The sequence below is a fragment of the Phaenicophaeus curvirostris genome, chromosome 5, assembly GCF_032191515.1.
Source record: "Phaenicophaeus curvirostris isolate KB17595 chromosome 5, BPBGC_Pcur_1.0, whole genome shotgun sequence".
NCBI lineage: Eukaryota > Metazoa > Chordata > Aves > Cuculiformes > Cuculidae > Phaenicophaeus > Phaenicophaeus curvirostris.
The window spans coordinates 54,402,775-54,426,856 of NC_091396.1; the positions used below are offsets into that span (position 1 = coordinate 54,402,775).

General features: G+C 36.4%; 1 protein-coding gene across 1 annotated transcript in view; it reads left to right on the plus strand.

Moving 5' to 3' along the window:
- VRK1 (VRK serine/threonine kinase 1) overlaps nucleotides 1-16,021 on the plus strand; it is a 34,707-nt gene extending 18,686 nt beyond the window's left edge. The window contains exons 11-13 of the mRNA XM_069858770.1: nucleotides 314-492; nucleotides 4,808-4,898; nucleotides 15,766-16,021. Coding sequence (XP_069714871.1) covers nucleotides 314-492; nucleotides 4,808-4,898; nucleotides 15,766-15,848 — 353 coding nt within the window. The 3' untranslated portion in view covers nucleotides 15,849-16,021. The remainder of the gene's footprint in view (nucleotides 1-313; nucleotides 493-4,807; nucleotides 4,899-15,765) is intronic.
- Nucleotides 16,022-24,082: the final 8,061 nt, after the last annotated feature.

Genomic DNA, 24,082 nt, shown 5'->3' on the forward strand with positions numbered 1-24,082 from the left:
TTTTAAATATAGACATAAGGAATACCATGTAAGCAAGTGTTCATTGGTGAAGATTAGCCTATTAAGTTTTTTATGACTGGCTGTTTTCTTCATTGCAAGAAACGTATAAAAAACAGTTATGCTGTCATCACTGGGTAATGAACCTCGGTATAATTTTTTTCTAAAACTAGTTGGAGTAAGGTCATAATTATGAATTTGTAAATAACCATTTAAAAATGGCATAAGTAGTGCATGCATAATTTTTCATTCATTTGTGGTAAAAGTGATTAAAATGTTTTCAAATAGAAATTAATTGGAGATACCATTTGTTTAGATGAAATAGCCAAGTATATGGAAAAGGTGAAGCTACTGAACTATGAAGAAAAACCTGTTTATCAGCATTTCCGAGAAATACTTCTGCAAGGACTGAAGGCCATTGGGCAAAAAGATGATGGAATACTTGACTTTGGCTTGGCAGAGAATGAAGACTTGCAAACAAATCCCATGCAAAAGGTTTTTACTCTAAAAATTTGTTGGTTTTTACTGCATTTTTTTTAAAGCTAAATAAGAGTTAAAGAGTATTGGAAGTAGGTGTCAACTGCATCCAGTAGGAAATAAGCGAATAGTGAAATGTTTGTCCTACACTTATGCATTATCTGTCTAATTTAACTTCATTAATTGTTATTAAAACTTAATACAGAATGATGTTTATAGGTGTACTTTCATAATAGATAATATCTTGGATAACAGAATGTGTATATATAGTTGTAATGACATTTCAACAGATGAACATTGAGTTAGTTTGCTATTTTTTTCCTTAAATTTGTGAAACTCCAGATGGGTCAAAAAAACATGTCAAGTAAAATAAGTCTAGTTTTCGTTTCAGATTAGTTTCTTTTGAATGACTTTTTCAAAACTTAGTTTTAAGTATACAACTTTATGCCTAGTAGTGGATTCTGGAATTCACATATTGAATTCACTGTGATTTAATATGTTATTTATGAGCCTTGACTATAGTGGCAGGTATTTTATTCTTTGTATTTAAGAAACCTTAAGCTATAGATTTGGACTCTCATTTGAATACAACATACAAACTTTTTAAGCCTGAGGTATATTATAAGTTAAAATGGTTTATAATAACAATAAAAATGGGCAAATAACCATAGCATCATTGAACTGCTTAGATTGGAGAAGTCCTTTAAGATCACGGAGTCCAACTGCATGGAACAATAAATATTAACCCATACTTCAAACTGCATTTATTACTCGTTTATTTGCATTTCTAAATGATAGGTGAGTAGTTTATTTGTTCTTTTAGACAGGAAACTGGGAATTATCATACAGGATAGTAGTACATTAATTCTGCCTGCTTACTGACATGATCAGCAATGTGTTAGATGGGCAAAAAGCACAAAAGTTACAGGATCTAAGTCTTCTGAGGATGTATGTACAGCTCTCCTTACCTCTTTTTGCCCAGTAAATAGTACTTTAGCTAAAATTATGCAGTTATGGTCTTTACACTTACATTTTCTACTGAACAGAATGTAAAGATCTGTCAAAAAAGAGTTCATTAGCGTAAATTCTTCTGATTCCCCTGTGAATTGACATGGCTTGAGACCTGTGTTTTGAGGTTAGGAGGGGAAAGTAAATCTATTTTTAGTGGTTGTCTGCTTTCTTTGCTGAAAAGTTGACCTGCTGCTGAGCCAACATCTGTGACCTTTAATGTGACCCTTAATGTCCTTGTCCAGTACAGATGGCTGGTGCACATGGAATAAAACTTCAAACATCTTATTTCTCTAGTCAATATGAGTAAAAACCATTCCCAAAGGGTGGAATAGTACATTTCCATAGGTTCTTGCCTAGTAGCAGGGATTTGCAGTTAGTTGGCTTTTTTCCACTCTGAGGAACCATGTGCATGGTCAGCATATGTTCAAGCACTTTTTATAAAACAATGAGTGTTACTGGCCCACTTGGCTAAACGTTTTCAGCTGTCCACTTCCTGTTGCAGTGGACTTTATGCTTAGCTACTTCATGCCAGCTCCTGCTAAAGAGTACAGACAGAATAAGATTGATTGCTTGAAATCATGTTTGCATAGCCTGCTTGCTTTTGACCAAATACCAAGACAGATGATTCTTCCTTCTGTGTTGGATCCTCTAGGCCTTGTAACAGCTGTGTTGTGAGCTAGGGTAGAAGAATAGATTGTTTCAGTCCTCCCTCCGAAGGTGTATTTTGCACTTTTCTTAAGGAATGAATGGAAGAGGAGTCTTCAGCGTGTTGTCTGCCTTCCCAGAATAAGTGTCTGGGAACTCACGCTACTAGGTTTTTTTTCCAGGTATCAGAAGTTGAGAGGCTAGGAAGACAATAGATGTTAGTTGAGAATAGCTGGACACTTAGATACATAGAGGAAGAAAGTAAGAACATAGAATGCCAACTAAAATTATATGTGTTTTCAGCTGTGACAGGAAGCTTAACTTTGTGACTCAGTGTTTTAAAGATAAGCTTTATTTACAAAGTCTATTAGAAACTGCTTTCCATAAAGATAATTTACCATTGATCAGTAACATCCTGCCTCTGAAAGCCAGTATCTTTCAGCACATGCCGAATTTCTTTTGGCATGCTTAATGTCTAACTTGGAAAAGAAAGATGCAGTCTGGCATCCACCCTTGAATCACAGAATCACTAGGTTGGAAAAGACCTCTGGGATCATCGAGTCCAAATGAAGACGGTGACCTCTAATATAGAGTATTTATACGTACTGATCTTTTCATCACAACCGGTCTTAAGACACCTACTCTTCAGTTCCTTTGCGGCAGTCTACCATAGTACTTTCTCAAAACGGTGTTATTTGGCTTTCTGATGCTATGCTCTTACATGGCTAAGAGACAGTATATTTACCTTCTGGGTATATAAATTCTTAGTATGTTGGATTCTCCTGTCCTTTCAGCTCATGTAAGTAGTTGGGCCATAACGTGCACTGTATGTTGCATATAAACATGGTTGTTCTAGAATTTCAGTTTTTCTCCTTTATTTGTATCTAGCTAAAACTCACAGATGTCTGCTATATTAAAAGTTAACATTTTATTTTCTGTATTGTGACTCAAGTTTCCCCAGATGTATAAGTGAACGAAACACAATTTCTGCTGGAGGTTTTTTTGGGGTGTGTATGTATATTTTTTTTTCTGTATGCATGTTGGTTTGTGTGTGGTATTTTATAATAGTTTTAGCAAAACAAAAAACTAACCGTACCTTGTGTTGAAGGAAGTATCTGGAGCTCTTGAGTATATTATTTATTGCAAGGACCACATCTTCCTTTTGTTTAGAGCTGAAGGGTTGCTAGGAAATATTGGGAGTTAACTAAACTGGAAAAATATCTGTCTTACTGATTCGTAGTTCCTTCTAATGTTCAGCTTCAGATGCGCAGGTGTTGCTTTTGTCAGATGAATGCTGCCTTATTTCTACTGCTATGTAATTCACCGGCATCAAGATTGAGAATCTCCCTTTTATTAAATAAGCTTGGAAACAAGATAAATGTATTTTGATTTTGTGTAGCATGTATTGGATATCTGTTTTTCTGATGAGCATTTAAAATGTTTACTAGTACAATTGGGAGGAATGCATTCTTTTTCATATAAAAGCAGTACAGCACTGAAATAGTCCTCCTTAATTTTGGTCAGAATGAACAAAAGTGTCTGTGTTTATTCCTGCCTAATGCATCACAAATCTGCTGACATGCTAACCTTGGAGTCTTGGCTGGCAGTAATCAGGCCTGTGCACCGGCAGGAAAGCTGTACCTAATGCACTCCATCAGTGCATTTTGCATATGGAAGTTCTCACAGGGGAGCTGCCCTGTGCCAGCTGAGGGTTACCTGCCCACTGCAGTTATTGTATGTAATTATCGAACCAATCTGTTCAGCCCAGCAGGGTTGATGGTAATCATGAAGCAACACTTTGGAAAGGAAAGATGTAATGCACTCTCCCCTTCTCTCATGATCTATGTGAAGTTGTAACCACTTCTAAAGCTGTGTTAGTAAAGCTCTAGTCTGACACAAATGAAAAAAAATAAAGAAGGAAAAGGTGAACTCTTCCAGTGTTCTTCAAAGTTATCACCTGTGTCTAGTATAGATACAGATCGACTCATCCTTTGCAAAAATCACATGGCACTAAAAGTCCTTCCATGGCCACCTTAAGAATACTTTGCAGTAGTAAGATCAATGTTAATACACAGATGATAACAGTTCTGCCCATTTAGAGGTTTTAAGATAATATACCTTGAATAGAGTTCAGATTTCCCAAGTACCACTCTTTGGAACAGAACCTGTAGTTGCTATTAAAAAAAAAAATTGTATGCTGTTAGTTGGTGTTAGCTACTTTTAAGCTGTGCAAAGAAAGCCGTAAGAAGCAGGGATCCAGATAAACTTGAATTTAATGAGATGTAATTGCTTTTAAAAATGCAATTAACATCAACTTTGGGTAAAATGTTTTCTTGTGTTCTTTAAGATTTTTCACATTGCTCCTTTTGTGACAGTTATTCAATATAAATTAAAAGAATGGGTTTTGATCATAAAAACTTGTGTTTTCATACATTAAAATTTCAGCTCCTAGTGTGATCTGCAGATAGGGGAATTGAACTTTTAAATTGTCGATTGCCTAGTATTAGTATTTTTGCATGAATATATGGGTAAATTTTTCTCAGCTGGAGATGTTTTATAGTATATGAAGAAATAATGCTTAGAATTGGTGAATACGTTGTGGGGCTAAGATATTTTCTCCTTTGTGTGGTCTTTAATGCTCTTGAGTTCAGTTGCCCTTTTTTGTTTCTATCCCCAGAGAAAGAGAAAGGCAGCAGCTGCAACCAATGAGAGCACTGGAGCAGAAAGGGAAGATTCAGGAAGCCCAGAAAAAAAGAAGGCTACTTCTAGTAAGTCAAAAGATCTTTCTCACGGTCACATGTACTGGTGTGGTAGGTTAACACTGGCTAAGGGCCAAACTTCATCAGTGGGACAGAAGGAAAATATAGGACAAGAAAAATCATGAGTCAGTACAAAGATGGGGAGATTGCTTACTGCTTACTGTTGTGGACAAAAGAGCCTCAACTTGTGGAAAATTAATTTCATTTATTGCCAATTAAAATAAATTTGTGTAGTGACAAAGGCAGACAGAAAAACAATGTCTTTCCTTCTTCTTCTCTCACACTCAACTTGACTTCCTCACTCTAGACTCCTCTGCCCCACTCCCTCAGTGGTGCAGGGGGGATGGAGTGGAAGTATGTTATTCTCAATACATAGCATTTTCTCTTTGCTGCTCCTTCCACCTCACGTTTCTTTTCCTTACGCCAGCGTGGGCTCTCTCTCTTGAGCTGCAGTCCTTCAGAGAAAATAAATGTGCTCCAGTTCCTTCAGGAAATATCCATCTGGCCCAGTGTGGGCTTTCCCATGAGGTGCAGGGTATATTTGCTCAATGGGGTTCCCCACGAGCTACAGGGCATATCTGCTCCAGTGCTGTAGAGCACCACCACCACCTCCTCCTCTGACCTTGATTTTCCCTCTGCTGTTTTTTGCTCTTCTTCCTGTACCATCACCTCCCACCTGTCCAGTGTTTTTCACCCTCTCTTAAACGTTTTCACAGCAGCACCACCAACAAGTTGGGCTCTAATTTTGCCTACAGTGGATTAGTTTTAGGGCCAGCTGGAATGGGCTGTGTTGGGTACAGAACAGCACTTGGCCTCCTCCCACAGAGGCCACCCCTGTAGCTGACCCCAGCTTACCAAAACCCTGCCACATGGCCACAGTACCAAACAGGCCACAGTACCAAATAAAACCATTTACCTTTACCAGTTCAAGTGCTTTTTATCTTTCATAATTTCTTATTATATTAATTCTAATAAAAACTGAAATATTTAAACTTTCTGTATAAGAAAGGTATGCTCTCCAATTATGTGCTGCCTAAAGCTGGTAATAATGCTAGGTGATAAAAATCGATGGTTGTAGTCCGTTCTTTTGCCATTATTCATTGTCTTTTCCATTCTCATTTTTGTTCTTCAGTCTTGTCCAATTCACTGTCAGAATATGCTGACTCCTCAGGACCTCTTCATCACACAGTTAGAGCCAGGGGCTAGCAGCAGCAGCTTCCAAAAGTGAATGTATTTAAAGTTGAGGAAAGGATCAGCTATAAGTACAGAAAATGCTGAAGCTGCATTTCAGATAATTTGGCATGGTGTCAGTGATGTCTAGAAAAAGTCATGGACAGGAAAAGTAGGATTATTGTTAAGTCCAAGTTCAGAAATCTTCAGTAGATCTGTATAGGGTAAGCGTATGGTGAGTGTCCAGTCAAAATGTTTCTGGATCTAACCTTCCAGCTCCTCCATGTAGATGTGAACTGAGTTCAAGTAATTGGAAAAGTATTTTTCCTAAAGAAATTTTGATTAAGACTTTTTAAGTAAAAGGTCACATGTTGTCCATGGTCAAGTAGTCTATAAAGAAAACAATACCAGTGGAGTCTACTGCAAAACAAATCCTCCTATTTAAAAAAGTTTGGAGTGTGGCAGGATAGGAAAATGTAACATTTCAAAGAGAGTAATGTTATTGTTAAGTTATAGATTTACCTAGGTATATTCACGCACAGTATGGTACAAAATAAAGTAGTTAAGCTAATGTTTTTCCAGAAGGTGACACTGCTTTGCTCATTTTCAGCTGTTCGCATTATGGAATTCTGATCATTAAAATCAGTGATTATTTCTCTTACTTGAATGCCTTTTGAATTGTTGACTTCAGTTTATTATGAATTTTCTAGTCTGTCAGTGGTTGAAAAATTGTTGATTAGACTTTCTTTCAAGGAAATACCATTACTTGATATGACGCTGACACTTATTCGTAGCTTTAGTATTTTAGATTTTATTTAAGGTCTTATAACAAAATACTTAATACAGCTGACCATTGTCTGCTTGTGATTTCATACACATGAGCAGAATATATTTTCATTTTATTTTATTTCACATATTAAACTTCTTTTTTCCTGGGATTGTAGATTGAAATTCTCATAGGCAGAGATGTAAAAGAACTTGAGGAACTGCAATCTGAGTGTTAGCATCAGCTTTTTGTAAATCCTAAGTTTTTTTCAGGCTAAGTAAAGTTATTTGGGAGGCTATAGATATTTTCAGCATCCAGTGGTTAAAATGAATGATGGACATAAGCTTAAATTCAAACCTCCTCCTGCCAATTCAATAGAGTTACAGGTGAAATGGTTCTAATTTCACCTTTTTATACTACCCAATTTAATGAATACCAAGTAGGGGGAATATATCAAATGATTTCAGGTGAAAAGTGGTACATGTACTTACTCATTTTGTTATCTCCAAATTTGGAAGTAAAAACTGTGCCACTCATTACATGATTCATAAATCTGTGTTGAAGGAAAGGGCAACTGTTTCATAATCTTATGATTTTGATACTTTTGATAAGTATTTTTACAATAATCAGCTATTTTCAACTTAAGTCTGTTTCCAAATCTGACTAGTTTTATGTTATCAAGGACTTGTTTCTCTATTATGTGATTAGTCCTGTGACAGAAAAAAATATCCTAAACTTTACTGTCTGGTAAAATGGACATTTTTTTGATACCTTTTAGTTATAGAAATTTAAGTTTAGTCATATGGGAACATTTTAAAAGTTCTTGAAATGCTATTTTGTTGGTTTTTATAAGGGGATAAATGTAGCTGGACGGGGGTTGCTCTTGAGATGTTCAAACAGCGTATCATGAGTGTTTGGAACTAAAACAGTGGCAAGAAGAGCCATGCAGCCTCTTGCAATTTGGCTGATCAGCATTAACCACATCTGACTATGCAGTTTGTGTAATCCAGTCCAAAAGATCAGTTGTCCCAAAACCATCCTCATCAGCCATGCAGCTTGAGTGCAGCAGAGTGCTCAGTGGCTACAGGGGCTCTGTCAGTGATGAAGTCTGCTTCATCAGGGGCTAGGGAGCCCCAGGCTTGGTAGAGGAGGGAGAGAGAATGGCATTGTAAATGCAAGTGCATCTTGAAATTCTTGCTTCTTCTGTCTGCTCCCCTTGGTTGTCCTCAGTATAAGAGTGGCCACTTCAGATGAGTTCAGTAACGCAGTCTCTTTCAATCGTGTCAGCCATCAGTGTTTCTGGAGTTGTCAAGCAAGAATGTTAGACTCTTCTTTTTTAGAAAGAGAATTTCAGAAAACTTTCAAGAAACAAGCTGTGTTGTGCTTCCAAAATAAGATGTACACAACTTACCAGTTTCTTCATTTTTCTTTTTTTCTTTTTTTTTTTTTTTTAACCCTGGGATGGCTGGCACCCTTAGGCTTTTCCAAATCTGGAATTTTAAGAGGTATCCTTTTTAAGGCAGTACGGATGATATCGAAGTATTACATTAGCCAATGTCTTTCCACCAGGAAAAATGCTATCAGACGAGATGATTTCTATTTTAACAAGAAGTTTTTTTTCCTCACACTCTGTTACAGCTCCATTTATATCATCAGCTGCTTTTGTGTGTGATAGTAAAATATACAGGCTTATAAGTTATGATACAGTTAAAACAGAATACCAAATTTTGTCATACAGTGTATGTATCCACCAATGCTTTTTGTATGGACTAGGCTGCTAATATAGGGAACTTTGAAAATGGCATAAATGCTGGAAAAATAAGCGTTTCACAAGAATTAGTAAATAATCCTAAATTTAAAGCTACAGATAAAACCTCTACCACTAGCATTTTACTTTAGCCCTGTGTTTGTTGAAGATTGAGTTATAAAAATATAGAATTTTTTAGAATAGAAGGTTTTTTCAATGGCTTTCTTTATTTTGTGTGAGGGTTTTTTTTTGAACAGATTTGGGGTTTTTTAATTAAGACAACATGGAGAGAAATACTAAATCAGACATGAAAATGAAAGTGCTATTTTTTAATGCACTTTATTAGTCAATACTGCTAGGGGTATGAATTGTGCGTGTCTGTGTTGCTCGATAGTGTCTAGCATGGTAAGGCCTTAACTAGGGTCTTTGGTTACTCTTGCAGTACAAATAAAGAACTATGTGAACGCTTTGATATGAAAACAGTCAGACTAATGGATTGGTTAGAAAACATTCCAAAACGGAGGTTTAATAGTATTTCTCAATTAATAGGTACTTAGCCTTATGTTTATTTACATTGCATGGCTCTGCATAAATCAGTATATGGGTTATTGTCTTAGAAATCTTTTTTTTTTCTTTATTCAAGGAAGATTTATTACTTTGCATTGGGTTAAATATACACTTAGGCTCATGTTTATATTTAGAAAATTACTGGCCTTGTGATCAGGCTTTTTGCCTCTTAATTTTCTAAACAAATATAAACATTTTCAGCAGAACCTGTTATGTACAATAGTTCTAACTGTTATTTGTTCCTTCTTGTGGAAGGTTTGGTATTGACTAGTATCTCTAACAGGGTAAGTGGGTATTGGTCTTTCTGCATCCCTCTTAGTCCTCCCTTACCTGACTCAGGAATGTTGCAAGTTTCTAGTATAATTATTAAGTGATTTGGTTTTAGAAGTTAAAAGCATGTGCTGCTATGCTGAATCTAGAAATAAACAGGAAGATTCAGGTTTTAGAGCAGAGAGGTATTGCTGTCAATTGTCTCAATACTTGCTTCTATATTTTGCATAAGTATATTTAAGCACGCTATGAAGTGATCTGTCTTTTTATGGCCTGCCCCAAAATTGTTTAAGGATCTTCAAGAGCTATTTACTTTAGAAAAGGTGTGGTAGGAGGTGATTTTTAAGTATAAAGCTCCTTAAGTATTATGGACAGGAAGATTAAAATAAATTAGGTATAAACAAAATATATCTTTTGTGTTCTTCCGGAACAATGATTTTCCTTGACAATTTGCAATTTCCTTTGACAAATTCGCTGAGAAGCACCTTGAACATGTGCCACTCACAATAAAAAGGAGACAAAATTCACATCTGATATGTGAAGTATAGGAATGTTCCCGTTTACTCCCATGTCTGCTTGGCACATGGTTTTCTGCTTAGTCTTTTTTTTTAAGTCATTTTTAAGTCTGTATTTTAAGCTTATTTCTGTACAATCTCTTCAGACCAATTCCAGCACTGAAACGAATTTGAAATGTAAATACAAGTAAGTTCCTTGTTACACTTCATGGAACTTCCTTGTGTTTACTGCTAATCAATTATCAAAACAAAACAAACTGAGGAAAATTTTCCATAAGGTAAGGCTTGTATGACGACTTTGCTTGTAGAACTAAACAGTTTATAGATAAGTGATGTCTGATTTTTTTTGTTGTTTTTTGTGACCTGAAGATGCATTGCAGTATGCTGCACACGTGTTGGAATTCAAACGTGGGTATAAAATTTGTAAGTGAAATTCTTCTACAGGGAAGAAAAACAAATTGTACTGTAGTGACTCAGAGTTTTACAGGCAACTAACCTTTTTCAAGATTGCAAGTAATATATTTGAATTAAACTTTATACCTTTAGCAAATCACTGTGTGGTAGAGATGAGAGCTATTCTTAAACACGCGCTGTGTGTGACTACTGACTTATATGTGTATGTACGGTTGTGTTTTGGAATGTTTTCAATAAAGCAGTTTTTTACAAATAGAAGCAAATTTCAGTCTTATCTGGAACAACTTTGTATTAAATTTTTTGAAAGAACACTCATAGATTCAATGTTATCTTTAGGGAATACACAGGCATAAATAATCAAATGATACTTTCTTGTGTCCCAGTGTTTTTCCATAAAAATAAATCATGAATACATGGAAAAAAACATCAGGGCACAAGGAAGTATTGTCTTCATTTGTTGCAGAAAACAAAGTACCTAAAACCAAACCAAATCCCGTGACTCTACAAACTTACTTTCTTCTCTGTCATTCCCACTCCACAATCATATGTTTCCTGGAGTTCATGTCCATATTTCCTTTTCTCTGGCCTCTCTGTTCTTTTTTCTGAATCATATTTCTGAATTTTTTGGAGAAAAGACCTGCTCAGAATAGAACAAGCCAGCTAACCAAAACTACCATTTGTCATCCTTGCAGTTCCTTCAATATCCTTCAAAGTACTGAACAATTCTTGTTTGAGAAGTTTTACACCATGTTTTTTTCAGATATGCAGGGTTCTCTGGCCAAGTTGGGAAAACACTTGTCAGAGGAATAGATACTCTTTCTAATTTCATCATCGTAAAAGAAACATAGCTCTTTCTTGGCATTGTATTCAAGCTGCCCAAACTGATTTGAGAACGGTAGACTACTGTAATACTTAATTCTCATTGAACACTGCATAGCCCGGATTTAGTTCTTATTTGAATTTTGCAGCTGGATGCTAAGTGTGGTCTTGGAGTTTCTAATGCTAATTTTTTTTTTTATCTCATTCCTTCCATATACAAATAGCAAGTGTATGGGTTCTAGTCTATTGTAGAACCCTTTTTAAGGGGCAGTTGAAGGAAAAAGATCTCCTAGGGAGCCATCCAGTAAAATGGCTTGGTTATTTGATATCATAAAAGACACCTGATATATGATTGAAGCACATTTTGCAAGACAAAAGTGATACTTGAGTCAGTGAAGTATTTTGAAGAACTAACAGTCCTAAAATTATCTTCTTTGGAAATTACAAGTCCAAATTTTGTTACTTAAATTAGTAACAAAACATATTCTTATTAATATATTTTTGCTGATATCTGATATAGTAGCATATGCAAGATTCTATCTAGTTGACTAGGGAGAGTGGCCTCATTCTTTCTTAATCGCTTCTGAGTTTAACTGTAGCAATTCAATATATGTGGCATGAAGTTGCCAATGTTAAAAAAATGTCGCTTCTCTTATAAGACTGCCCTGCTGTGGCACACTGGCTATCTATACAGAAATGATGATTAAGCTCCATCTGTGTGGAGACTAGTCTGAGAACATCTCTTCCAGAAACCACTTGAGAACTCTCCATCACATGGTCCAACTCTCCAGCTTTATTGACATTTGTTTCTTAAAGACATAAACATGCAGGAAAGTGTCTGTGTGAGATTACACACAAATGCATGCACCCAATAGGTTGTTTTGGTTTTTTGTTGGTTTTTTTAAAGAAAAGAAACCTTACTGTGTCTGATCAATGTACTTGACTGCATGTGCTTCTTTTGAGAGCCAAGGATGTTAGCTGTGTTGTTAAATGATTACTACAATTCTAGTTTAAGAGCTTGTGTAGACTAGAATTGCTGGAACTCTTCAGACGTTAGACAGTGGCATGTGCTCAGTCTTTGTGAGATGTAAATTCAGAGTATGCAAGTGATGCAATTGCTGACCTCCAGTCTGTCTACTGCTAGATATTTTTCACTTGCCTGATGTTTGTCTAGAGTCTAAAATCTATATGTGGTTCTGCTTTAAAATACTCTAACCTATGATGTGACCTAGAAGTCACCTTTAACACCTAAATCATACTTGTAGCTGTGTTTTAATGATTAGCATGTCTCACTGTCCTTATTTGCGACAAAGCAGTTAAATGGGAAACTTGGGACTATGGTGTCTGCTTATTGTTACCAAAGGAACTTCTATTTCATGAACCTTCATTTTTTGACTTAAGTACAGTTTTATTTCTCTTACTTAGAAGACTTATATGTCTTTCTAAAACGGTGTATGTAGAGTCAGAAAACAAGATGAGAAGCAACAAGAGGTGATGTGCTTTATACACGAGCCTAAGAACTGGCTTATCTACCTACATCTGTGTTAAACTTGATGGTATATACCAATATTTTCTCTTAAAACTGCTATAATTAAATTCTAAAGCATCCCTGGTCAACACCACTTATGATACTTAACTATCCTTACTATTAAAAAGTCTTTGATAGGGCAGAGTATATTCTTTGAATATTTTTACTATCTAATATGAATTTCCCTTAGGCTTATTAGTTGTCCTATCCATTAGGGACATGAAAATTATTCTCAATTTATTCAGCAACCTTTTTGCACATTTGATCATTACAAAATAATGCACTATCACATCTCTGTCCCATTTTTTTTCCTTTCTTCAGATAAACTAGTTTAACAACAACAAAAAAAATGAATTTGAGAGCTAGAAACTATGATCACCACTCCTGATGTCTTTTTCCCAGAACTTTCTTGAAGGATAGAGCCCCAAACCATACGCAGTACAGCTGGATTTCTTTTGTAATGTTGCTTTAGAATACTGTTAACACAGAGAGGATCAGATATTGCAGTCAACTTGTCTAATAATTCCTCTAGAGCCTGTGGGACTCCTTATGCCTCTGCTGAACTTTGTTCCAGTCTCAAAACAAGCTGTGCAGTGACACCATCTGGTTTATTTTTGTCTATATAATTCTTCCTCATTTAAATTGCTGTTTCAACCTAATTCAGTTTAATCTGCTTTATAAAAACTCTCTCCTTTGCTTGTAATAGCTTTGTTTGTGTCCTCATTTGGTGCTGCCCACACAAAACTTCTCCTGTTTTTGGAAACAGAATTGATGTTTCTCCCACAAGAAGCGTTTGTGGGGAGGGAGCAATATACATTATCAGGCTAACTAATTTTGATAATGCAAATGAACTTTTTGGTACAGAAGACCTTCAGTTCTGAAATAGCTGCAAACTTTGAAGCTGAGCATAGTTTGAGAGTTGTCATTCTGAGTTTAACATAATTAACTTTATCAGATAGTTTAAGGTAATACTCCTGCTGCTTAAGTTTGAAATTTTGAATAATAGAAGCTTGACAAGGATTTTTTTCCTTTTTGTAAAGATTCACTTAGAGATTCATCATGATCATTGTTTACTTAGAAAGGCCTTAGAAAGAAGGTATTAATGCAATAAAGGTAAAGGAAAGATCAGAGACAGGGTAACTCTTTGCTCCTTTTTCTTCATCCAGCATAGGCAACTAGAAATGGGTAAGCTTTTAGTGAATTAGGAAGTAGTAAGCATCAATTGCTTGTATTGTCCATGACTAGCATGAAAAAATACATTCCCAAAATACAAACATAAATATCTGATAACTAATTTCTTTTTTTCTCTCTAAACAAATACCTGTAGTAATTTTCTGCCTATGGTATTCATTTTCATATTGACAGTCTTTCTGATAATAGAACATGAATTTGACTTGTCTTTGCAGCATTTTTTTACACAGTCTGTGATTGGATGAGAAGAAAAAACAGTTACCTCAGTCAAAACCAATGAAAACTAGTGAAAGGGAAAAATGTAAGATTGTTCTTTTTTGAAGAGGAAGTTTAGTCATTCTCTGCTTTCTGTTTCAATACAAAGATTCCAGGGAAAAATCTTAGGAGGGATGGAGAGGGAAACTGGTACAATTTATGCGATTTATAGGATAACGTGGCCTACAGATCACTAAGACCTATTAAGTTTGAAAACTCAGAAGATGTGTCTATTGCTAGAATTCACAATTATAGAAGCTGAAATGTTTTGTGACTTTGAAAAGTATAAACTAATATGTGAACATTAATCAGAATTTATCTGGGAGAAGGAATGAATTACATAGTTAAGTTAATACTTTGATACCTGCTTGTGTAGCTTTTAGCTATCAGTACTTGTAAGGGTACCAGAATGGATTTGATTTTAACGTTGCGGGGTTGGGGGTTGGCTAGAACAGATCATTCATTGATAAAGCTGCTCTGCTCAATGAGAGACTATCACCTTAGCCATTTGTTATTTTTGTTTGGGGTTTTTTATGATTTATTAATCAAAGATGTATTGTCTGACAAAACCTATTTATAGCTTTATGGTGAATGTAGCAAGTGCTTTTTGACAAAAAAGTAACAAGAATATTTTTATTTTTAATTTCTTTTTCAAGAATGGAAAAATTCTTCAAAGTTAATTTTATATTTCTAATTTCAAATCAGAGCTTTAAGAGCAAATTTGGTTATTCAAACACAGAAGCAAACCTGTTTGCAGTAGTTCTTTGCTTTTCTTGGTGTGACTTTGGGTTTGGGTAGACTCAAGATTATTTTGATTTGTTTTACGTTGTTTTCTGCTTCCTTGCTTTCCCCCAGATTTACTCACTAAACTTGAACGATCAGTAGCATGTACTGCTCAAAGGCTATTGTCTTATGCAGGCAGGTTCTTTCTGAAGGACTTCCATAAAACTCAGTCTTGCCTTTTTTCCTTTGTCAGTGATGCAGATTAAGAAGTTGACGGGAACTGCGGAGTTATATATAGCTTGACAAGCAGGAACTTAAATAGTTAGGCATACTGACTTCAAGGAGGAAGCCAGGATTAAAATAAATAACTAATACTGTGATTAGAATATGAAGAACATTTTATTGTTCTGCATTTGTGAAAATAGCAGCAGTTTTTATCAAATGTAATATAGTTTTCTCAAAGTTGCTCTAGTTGAATATGATTCATGCAAATGAGCTGTGGTGTTTTGATTTTTTCTTTTCCCTGCTAGTGGGCAGGAAAAAATCGAAGTGCAGGGATGTTTTATTATTGCATTTGAAGCATGGTCTCTTTGAACAACCTGCCTGCCTGATTTGTTAGAAATCTTATTTAGATGGCACTGTTCATTACCTTTGTTAATAAAATACCATCAAATAATGCCGCTGTTTGAGAAGTTGAGTTGTATAATGCATTTTTCAGCAGAAAATAGGTGCCCAGAATTTATGGTGAAGTCTTCTGAGTCCCAGGTTGTGTGCCTCTCATCCCCCTAGTTGAAACCAAATGAATTATTTGTGTTCATCTATCCTCTTAAAAACTGTGAGTATTTTCTTTCATCCATTTCTTTTATTTTACTTTATAGAAAGTCTTTTTTTTTTGTTTGTTTGATTTGCAGATGCGGTAGCTACTAGAACCCGGAAGGTGACCTCACCAAATCCTAAGAAAGGCACAGCAACCAGAAAGAGAGTCCAGAAGTGAATAATAAATGGAACAATAAATTAAGTTGCTCTTTGGCTGATCTCTGAGTTTTTCAGTTACTATAGTACTGGAATCTCTTTTTTTTTCTGTTTTTAAATGTTAAATCCTGTAAAAAACATGGACTAATGTTTGTACCTGTTTTTGAAGAATGTTTTATTAAAGTATTTGCATAATTTATGTGTACTTAGATGCTAATGTGAAATTTTGCCAACTTTGAAATGAGGATGCATTTTTATTCTTTATAAATACAAACTCATATCTTTAAAGGCAAACTAAAAGAAGGTGCTTTTTCTGCTTTACAATGTGGAAATAAAGCCTTATTTGGTTTAGTTATGGGTACTTTACAAGAAACAGATGTGTTGCATCTGATTTCTTCTAATTTTGAGTAATGTCTTATTGGAGGTCACTTAGATGTACACTGAGATGAAGTCTGAAATGGTAGTGACATCTTTTAAATATTTATCAGATGTTTGAATTAAAAAAGAGAACATAAGACAAAAATCACACCCTTCTAGTTTGTAATAAGATGTGTTTCAACAATTCTTTGAAGGACAGGTAGTGAATTTTAGTTACTATTTTGCATAATATTTGTGTTTGTTTACATATTCCGATTATTCTGAGCTTCTCTGGGAAGGAAGAGACCAGATTTTCAGACATAGGGCCCAGGGCAAAGAAGAGAGCCAACCAATACCCATTCCCAACATCCCCACACCCTCCAGGTTTCCTTGCTTGGCTTTGAATCTTCTCTTCAGAGTTGTAAGAAAAGAAATGCACTGTTTAATTTTGGTGTGAAATACCACTACTTTTCACTTAGATACTGCAAAAATACATATAATTGGGGAATGAACATAATTCTTATCAAGGAGATTGCTTTATGAAGTTTAGCCAACCAAAAGGAATCCAGTGTGAGTCAGTGGGTGGTGGATTTGTGTGGATGTCCAGTGCTCTGTTTGCTTGCTTGTGTAATGCCTGAGTAACTACTCACTGAAATAAATATGTTGTAGCATAAAATGTTGAATGAATGCTGAAATGTTTTGGAAACAAGGAAAACCATTGTTTTGAAATAAAACTGGAATAACATTTAAAAGATCTAGTGCCTTCTCATTTCTACTCTAACTGCTGTACAGATTCATTTTCCTGGGTGTTAGCAAAGTGTGGCTGACTACTTTAAGCACAGCATTTTCTTTGTTTCAGATGTAAAACAGGACCACTAAATTCTCTCATATTTAAAACTTCTCAAATGGAACTATCATTTTAATGACTTCATTTAATCATTTTGTTCAAAAAGTATGTTACGCTATTCTGAAGAACTATTGTCAGAAATCACATTGTATTCTCTTGTTTGCTTTGCACACTCAAAGTTAATTTCATTCTTTTGTACTTTAATAGTTTGACTTTTTAATTTTTTTAGTAACTTATTTACCAGTAAACTTCCTATTTTTATTTTCCAAGTTTTCAAGGAGCGTGTTTTCTCTTTTGACAACAATGCAACAGACATTTCCTTATATTTGAAAAGAATGTGTTCAGGTGCAGATTTCATAAGCCACCTCTTCTTGCCATCCTAACAAGGTCCTGGAAAAAAGTTTATACTGGCAAGTGTTCTGGGAAGTGGAAGGGTGGAGTGCTTTGCATTCTAGGTGAATGTTGTTTCAGAGCTTGTATCTGCTCACAAGACTCTGCAAAACTAGTTTTCACAGGCAAGAATGTCTCTGTCTAACTGTAACGTGCAATGTTTGAAGTGTAGGGCAGTTGGGACACGCCAAATGGGAGGCTGTGATAATACCTGCAGTACTACTGTATGTATTGCATACAGTATATGTTTGCACATGTGTGTTTGCTGTGATGGGGAAATACACCACTTTATAAGAGGCAGAGGGTGTAGTAGGTTTTTGTTGAGATCCCCGTTTGAAAGTAAAGCCTCTAACACAAAAGAAGCAAGCTGCCTTTAGACTGCATTTACTGCTCTTGATGACTCCAGTTGTGTGTAAATATTAGAAAACAGCAGGGTCCTGCATTCCAAGAATCACTTGAGCAGTGCCATGAAGACAAGTGTCCTTACTGGTATTGTAGTCATACTCCCAAGCTCTCCTGCTGTTTCTAATCTGTGTGCACAGCCGTGAAAAAACTGGACTGACATTTACAGGCACAGCAGGGAGACACTTGAGTAGGGAATGTTAAAGACTCTGCTACCTATGTTTCAAAGTGGCCACCATACATGATAAATCTTCACAAGAGAACTAGTCGGCACTTCAGCTGATGGTGTAATGAGGATATTGATAATGAAGCACAGAATGCTTCTTTTAGTGCTTGAACAATTTGCAGACAGATTGTTTATATTTTTTCCCTAATCTAAAATATCTGGAGAGAGAATCAAATTCAGAGGGGGTATAAGATATTTTTTAGATGGTGCTGATTTGATAATTTTTACAAGAATATTTCCCAAAGAGTTAGTATAAAATAATAGCATAATTCCCAATATCTGTTGCAGCTAGCATTAAGATGGGGGTCAGTAGCTTTCTTGAGTAGTTTGACAGACTTTACTCACTGTTTTGTCCCAGTGAGCTGCCAGATTTGGGATGCTGTAACACCAGTAATGCAATTAGGTTTTCTGCACGTTGTCTGGTTGACTTCTCAGTTAAGAGTTTCTTTCCCTTTGGGAATAAGACTAGACAGACTGTCATTTGCTATTGCTAATTCTGCTTAGCATTATCACTGGAGCTTTTTTGTAATTAGCTATCTTAGTTGGCTCTTAAATTTTAATAGCCAATTGAAGCTACATTTTAGCCAAGTTCCATATCTAAATTGCATTCAGTCCATTAACAAAGTTGGTTAAAAGGCTATTAAAACAAAAGCCAATATATGGTGGTTAGCACTTACATGTTTGCAACAGTAGTAGTATCAGCCTCCGATGAGTGTTCTCAAGAAATGGCACTTCCTTCCAGCAAAGGAAGCGCACAGAGAATGACCAAAGTTTCTTTTGGGAACAAAGACTGATTATGTAGAATACTTGTCAGAAAAAAATAAAATTGAAGTGTGTCTTTTCTGGAAGAAGGTAGGAGAGATTGGGGGAGATGCTGAAGGGGGCAATTAATGGTTCTGTTACTTTGACAGGTTCTGGAAAAACCATGTAACTGAAGTGATGTTTTTCTCCATTTCAGCTGATCAAAATTATTAGCAAAACCATCTGAAGCACCTTCTGGTGGAATTGTCATCTTGCTGAGTTTAGTTTGTAAAACATCCTGCCAGACATTAAAAAAACTGTAAGCATGCCAGCACATAGGCTCAGAACGCTGCTTCTTTAATTGCTAGACCCTATAATTTTCTTTTTTACTGAAGACCATGGCTGGATACCTCAGCTTCCCGAGTAATTTAATGTAGCATCAGTCTGAATTTTTTACCCCTAGTAGCACTTGTTTAAATTAGATTTTTCTCCTGTCTACCCTGTCACCCTGTGACAAATAATGACTTTCTCAGGCTTTAAAAATAATGTCTTTACTTTGTGAAGACATTAGATATTAATACTGCTACAGTTTGTATGAGAATCTAGTTGCTGATGAGTGGTTTAAGGTATGGTTTGCAGTGGCCTCTGTGGTTAATAAGTATCAATGGCTTCACGGTAGGAGGTGTGAGGCAAGCCCCAGATTATGTCTGAGTAACCAGTATATATATGCTTTTACCAACATACAGAGTTGAGCATTGAATTAGAGTTTCCATAGCACTCCGGTTCCATTGTTAAACAAGATATAGAGTTGGTGCTCATTGAACGCGATTTGGATCCTCTCATAGAATCATAGAATAACCAGGTTGGAAGAGACCCACCGGATCATCGAGTCCAACCATTCCTATCAAACACTAAACCATGCCCCTTAGCATCTCTCATTTGTAGCAACATCAAACTGAAAAAGCTCTGTGGCAGTAAGTTCCAACTCCTTTACCTCCTGTGCTGTTTTGGAGGTGCTGGGCTTTTTGCAATGATGCAGTAGTCAAAGGGAGAAGTGACTTGTGTTGTCTGTCTGAGGACTAATTTTCATTATTTTCTTTCTCACAGGCAGGAACAAAGCACGTGTGGTTGGGTCAAGTTCTTTACAAATTCCTAGAGTTCTAGTTGGGATCTCATGGATAGCCCTATGCAACTACATGCTAACTCACATGGTTTTCTTCCGATATTTTCAAGGTTGAGCAGCTGAAGAGATAGAAAGGTGATTGTATGAATTCTTTGCTTCATTTTAGGCCTTCTTTATCTCTGGATTATTATTACAGCAATAGCTTTGGGGTTTTTTTGTTTTCTTTTCTCCTGAAAGGGTATGTAGAAAAGGGAATCTATTGTTTCTGTGAGCTGAGTTCTGCCTGCATGCAGAGTAAGCCAGATACCTCCGAAAAATGCAACAACTCAAGCTGCATGATACAGACCAGTTTCTCTACACTGACGTGGCATGTTTTTGAACACTAAGTCACCAGAAGTATTGCACTGCTACTTCTTTCTAGCGGTCTGTGTTCCTATCCCAACCAAAACATGCTTTCATTCAGACTGGAGCATATCCTGTCCAGGTAGGCTTCCACGCCAGTTTTTAATGCCCTTGCATTTAGGTCTACTGCATACAAACACATGAAGTATTTTCAAATGAACCTTAAGTTTCACAACTGCCAAAGCTGTTGACAAGTGAATCCTGACAACTCTTTCTTCACCACTGTGAATGCTGCAACAAGTCAAAATCAAGGTTTTGCATTTTCTCAGGGATACTCCAAAGGGTAAAAGAGTTGTGGAGGAACTGTCATTTGATTGAAGAAAGATTGTCTCCTGTGTTTCTGCCCCTTGTCTTGGAAGGTCAGCTTTCCACCCTGCAGACCTTAGCTGCTATGATGGGTTTTTCATAAGTATACTTGAAAGAAAAGTGATGAGAACATAATGAGACAACTGTGAAATACCGTAGAAGTGAAAAGAAAGTACACATTTTTATGAACTTTCCTGAACTAATTCCTTTTGCCAGACCACACCAGACAGGAAGAAGCTGGCACAGTGGTAATCTGCATCTGCAGCTTCTGAGAGAAAAAAAATGCTTCCTTGGCAAACAGAGCAAGAAACCTTGAAAATTAAGGATTAATATGTTCATTTATACAGAAGCAGTGAGAACACAATAAGATGAAATACAACCAAGGAGGATGCATTTAGAAGACAAAAGAGCCCTGGAAGGGAAGGTACTTAGCTTTGTTCAGATTGCAAACTATAACATGCAGTTCTGGGAATTGGTGAATTGCACAGCTGAATGTTAAAAGAAATTACTTTATACCACAAGAAATACACAATCTGTGCCTTAAAAACCTGAAGGTACTTCCCTTTCTGCTAGGAGAGGAGTGGAACGCTATCTACTTGAAAGTAAGTAACCCTCTAGCTAATTTTGTCTATCTGCTGCTAAACCTAAAAAAATAATTTTACTAATTAACTGGACTCCTTTCTGAAAACAGATATATCCCTGACTCACTTCTAATAATGCTTGGTGATAGCCATAGTGGAAGGTATACAGTAAGCATCACCATATCTAGAGGACAATATGGTGTTGAAAATACCTGTGCATGGTCTAACAACTAGTTCTTTCTGTCACTGACAGAGCTGATCATCAGTAAGCTTTGGGGATTTCCTAATCAGTGTTGTCAAACCTGGAAGGGGGTGGAATTTAAAATTCAACTGTTTTCTGGACCAGGTGTCACTTGATACAGCACCTTAGAGACTGGCAGCATTTTTTTTTCCTCTGTTACCTTAATACATTAGCTGGTTGTATGTGTGGCAGTGAGTTATCTCACTGATTGCTTGTTTCCCTTTCATCAAGCTGAAAAGAAACAAACCCAATTTTGAAACTCGTCATTCATTTCTTCTATAAGTGCAGCACAAGGTTTTCTCTAAATCTGACCAAAACACTCTTTTTTTCTGTGTGGAAACTTCTGTTTTGGGGATGAATTCCAGTTGTTTATATGGAAAGCCTGAATTTTCTGAGGTGTCAGTGTCAAAAGTATCATTTGAAGCCGGTACGAGCTGCAGATATCCAATAGGTCTGAAATCAAGGTCATATTCTTCTAAAAATGTACCCCTTGCCCGTAAGAATGATAGTGATGTTTTTGGCTGTTTAGCACACTGCTATTATCCTTTAAAAGTAGTGATAGAAGCAAAATTGCTACTGAGGCCCTAACAGGGAATAAGTAATTCATAAGTGAAATCGTGTGCTGCAATGCAATAAATGTTAAGCTAACCCACAGAACTTATGCTTGAACTTGACTTTTCTTGATTAACTGAGGTTACTGTGACCAAGGTAATGAGGGACCACAGGAGTGAGAAACAAATGTATTGAAATGTGTTTGTGTTTTTGCTGTGTTCTTCATAGTTTTTGCGTGTTGGCTTTGTTTTCAGCTCTTTCAAAAGGCAGTTGTCATTTTAGCCATCTGCATCGCTCCTGGTGTACTAGAATGAAAGATGTTGAGTGCCTATGATAAAATTAATTTTCTTTTATTAGTTATTTGGCTTAATTCATGTGAATATGCTTCTTCCTCCTGCCTTCCCAGGGATCTTTTGGGTTGTTCTAACAAGTAGTTTAGCTTTATTAGACTAATTATTTAGCCTCATTAGGCTACTTACTGGCTTTACTGAAATTTACATTGCCCTGAAGAGCACTGAAATTGAGGAGAACCAGACCAGAGCTGCAGCACTGATGGGCACCGTAACAGATCAGGGAACAAGAGACCATTGTGCTTATAGCTGAGGAAATTGTGTTGCTGATCTGGACAGGGTGTCTGCTTCTTGCCTAGGGTTGAAGCTTCAAGATGTGGGCCTTTCCTACAACAGTGGTTGCCTTGACACTTCCTCTTTGTTAGGTCTGCCTAGAAAAAGCCAATCAGAGCCATTCACCTAGAGTCTTTCTTTCATCTGTCTCTTTCAGTTCTACTCAATCTGATTTCTTACCCCATTGAGTGCAGAAAATTTTAATTGCTATTATTCTGTTTGGTTGCACTGTTCTAACCAGAGCCATGTATGCGATGTTTGAAGTCGTGGGATCAGAAATATGAGTTCTGCACTGGTACTAGGGGACCCAAAAAGTCACTGTGGGTCAGCTGGGTTTCACAGCTTGACAGGGGCTCTGGTATCTACAGAGAGCCTTCAGGGGGACACAAGTGGTGGAGAAGGTTTTGCTCTCCACTCTCTCCTTATTTCTCTCATTTTATTTCTCTCCCACCATATCATCTCCTCAGATTTTTACAGGATCTATAGACATTGGTTTTTCCCCTTCCATCCATTTTCCCCGCACAGACACATCTGAAGACTCATCAGAGAAGCCTACAGTTCACTGTGTTTCACAATCGTGATGTTCCCTTCTACACAATCCCATTAGTTTTTCTGAAAGATGAAGGAAAAGAATGGGAATGAAAAAAAAAATTGTACCAAAAAAAGTGATTTCATCTGGATAACAATTTTATCCGCATGTATGATGTTCAGCAACCAGAGTATTTCTTTCTTCATAGGCATGAGAGTTTTCTGTCTGTATATATTGTCTTGGTATGGTTTCTTGAGAGTGTTTGTGTTTCTTAATGTTTTAATTGTCCCCAGGAGAGAGGCAGCATATATTATGAGCCACAAGTTATCTCATGAGTTCTCATGTATCTAGATTAGAAGACAAGACTCATATATCTCATTCACAGTCTAGTGCGAGCCTGCTTACTGTGGCAATCTGTCTGAATGCATGGATAGCCCGTGTAGATCAGTGGCAAGCAATGGAGAGTGTCCAACTTCCTAAAACTGGAATTGAACCATTTCTGAAATGTCTTAAGAGTATTTCTGATGCAAAGTGCTGTTCTTTTAAGAACTAGGGCACGCTGTTCCTCTACAGTTCTTTGCTGTGGCAAAAATGGGCAAGTCAGTGTGTTAACTGTGTAAAACTTGTATTTAGTTTTGCTTCACAATAACGATGAGGATAGCATGCATATAAATTTATTTTTATGCTCAGGATTTCTTCCAGTTGGCCTATTTTACCAAAGTTAAGATTCAGTCCATTCTCCATCTGATTTTTGTGTCCTTATCAACAATCCTGACATTTTATTGATTAGATATAAATATGAAAGGGGAGACTCTACAAGTTCGAACTCAGAAAAAGAGCTTTTTATTAAGGCTTTTTTCCCCTCTCAAGCTGTTCCTTCCTCCCCAACCTACAAAACATAAACAAGCACTAGAAGAGAAGAATTAATCAACAGCA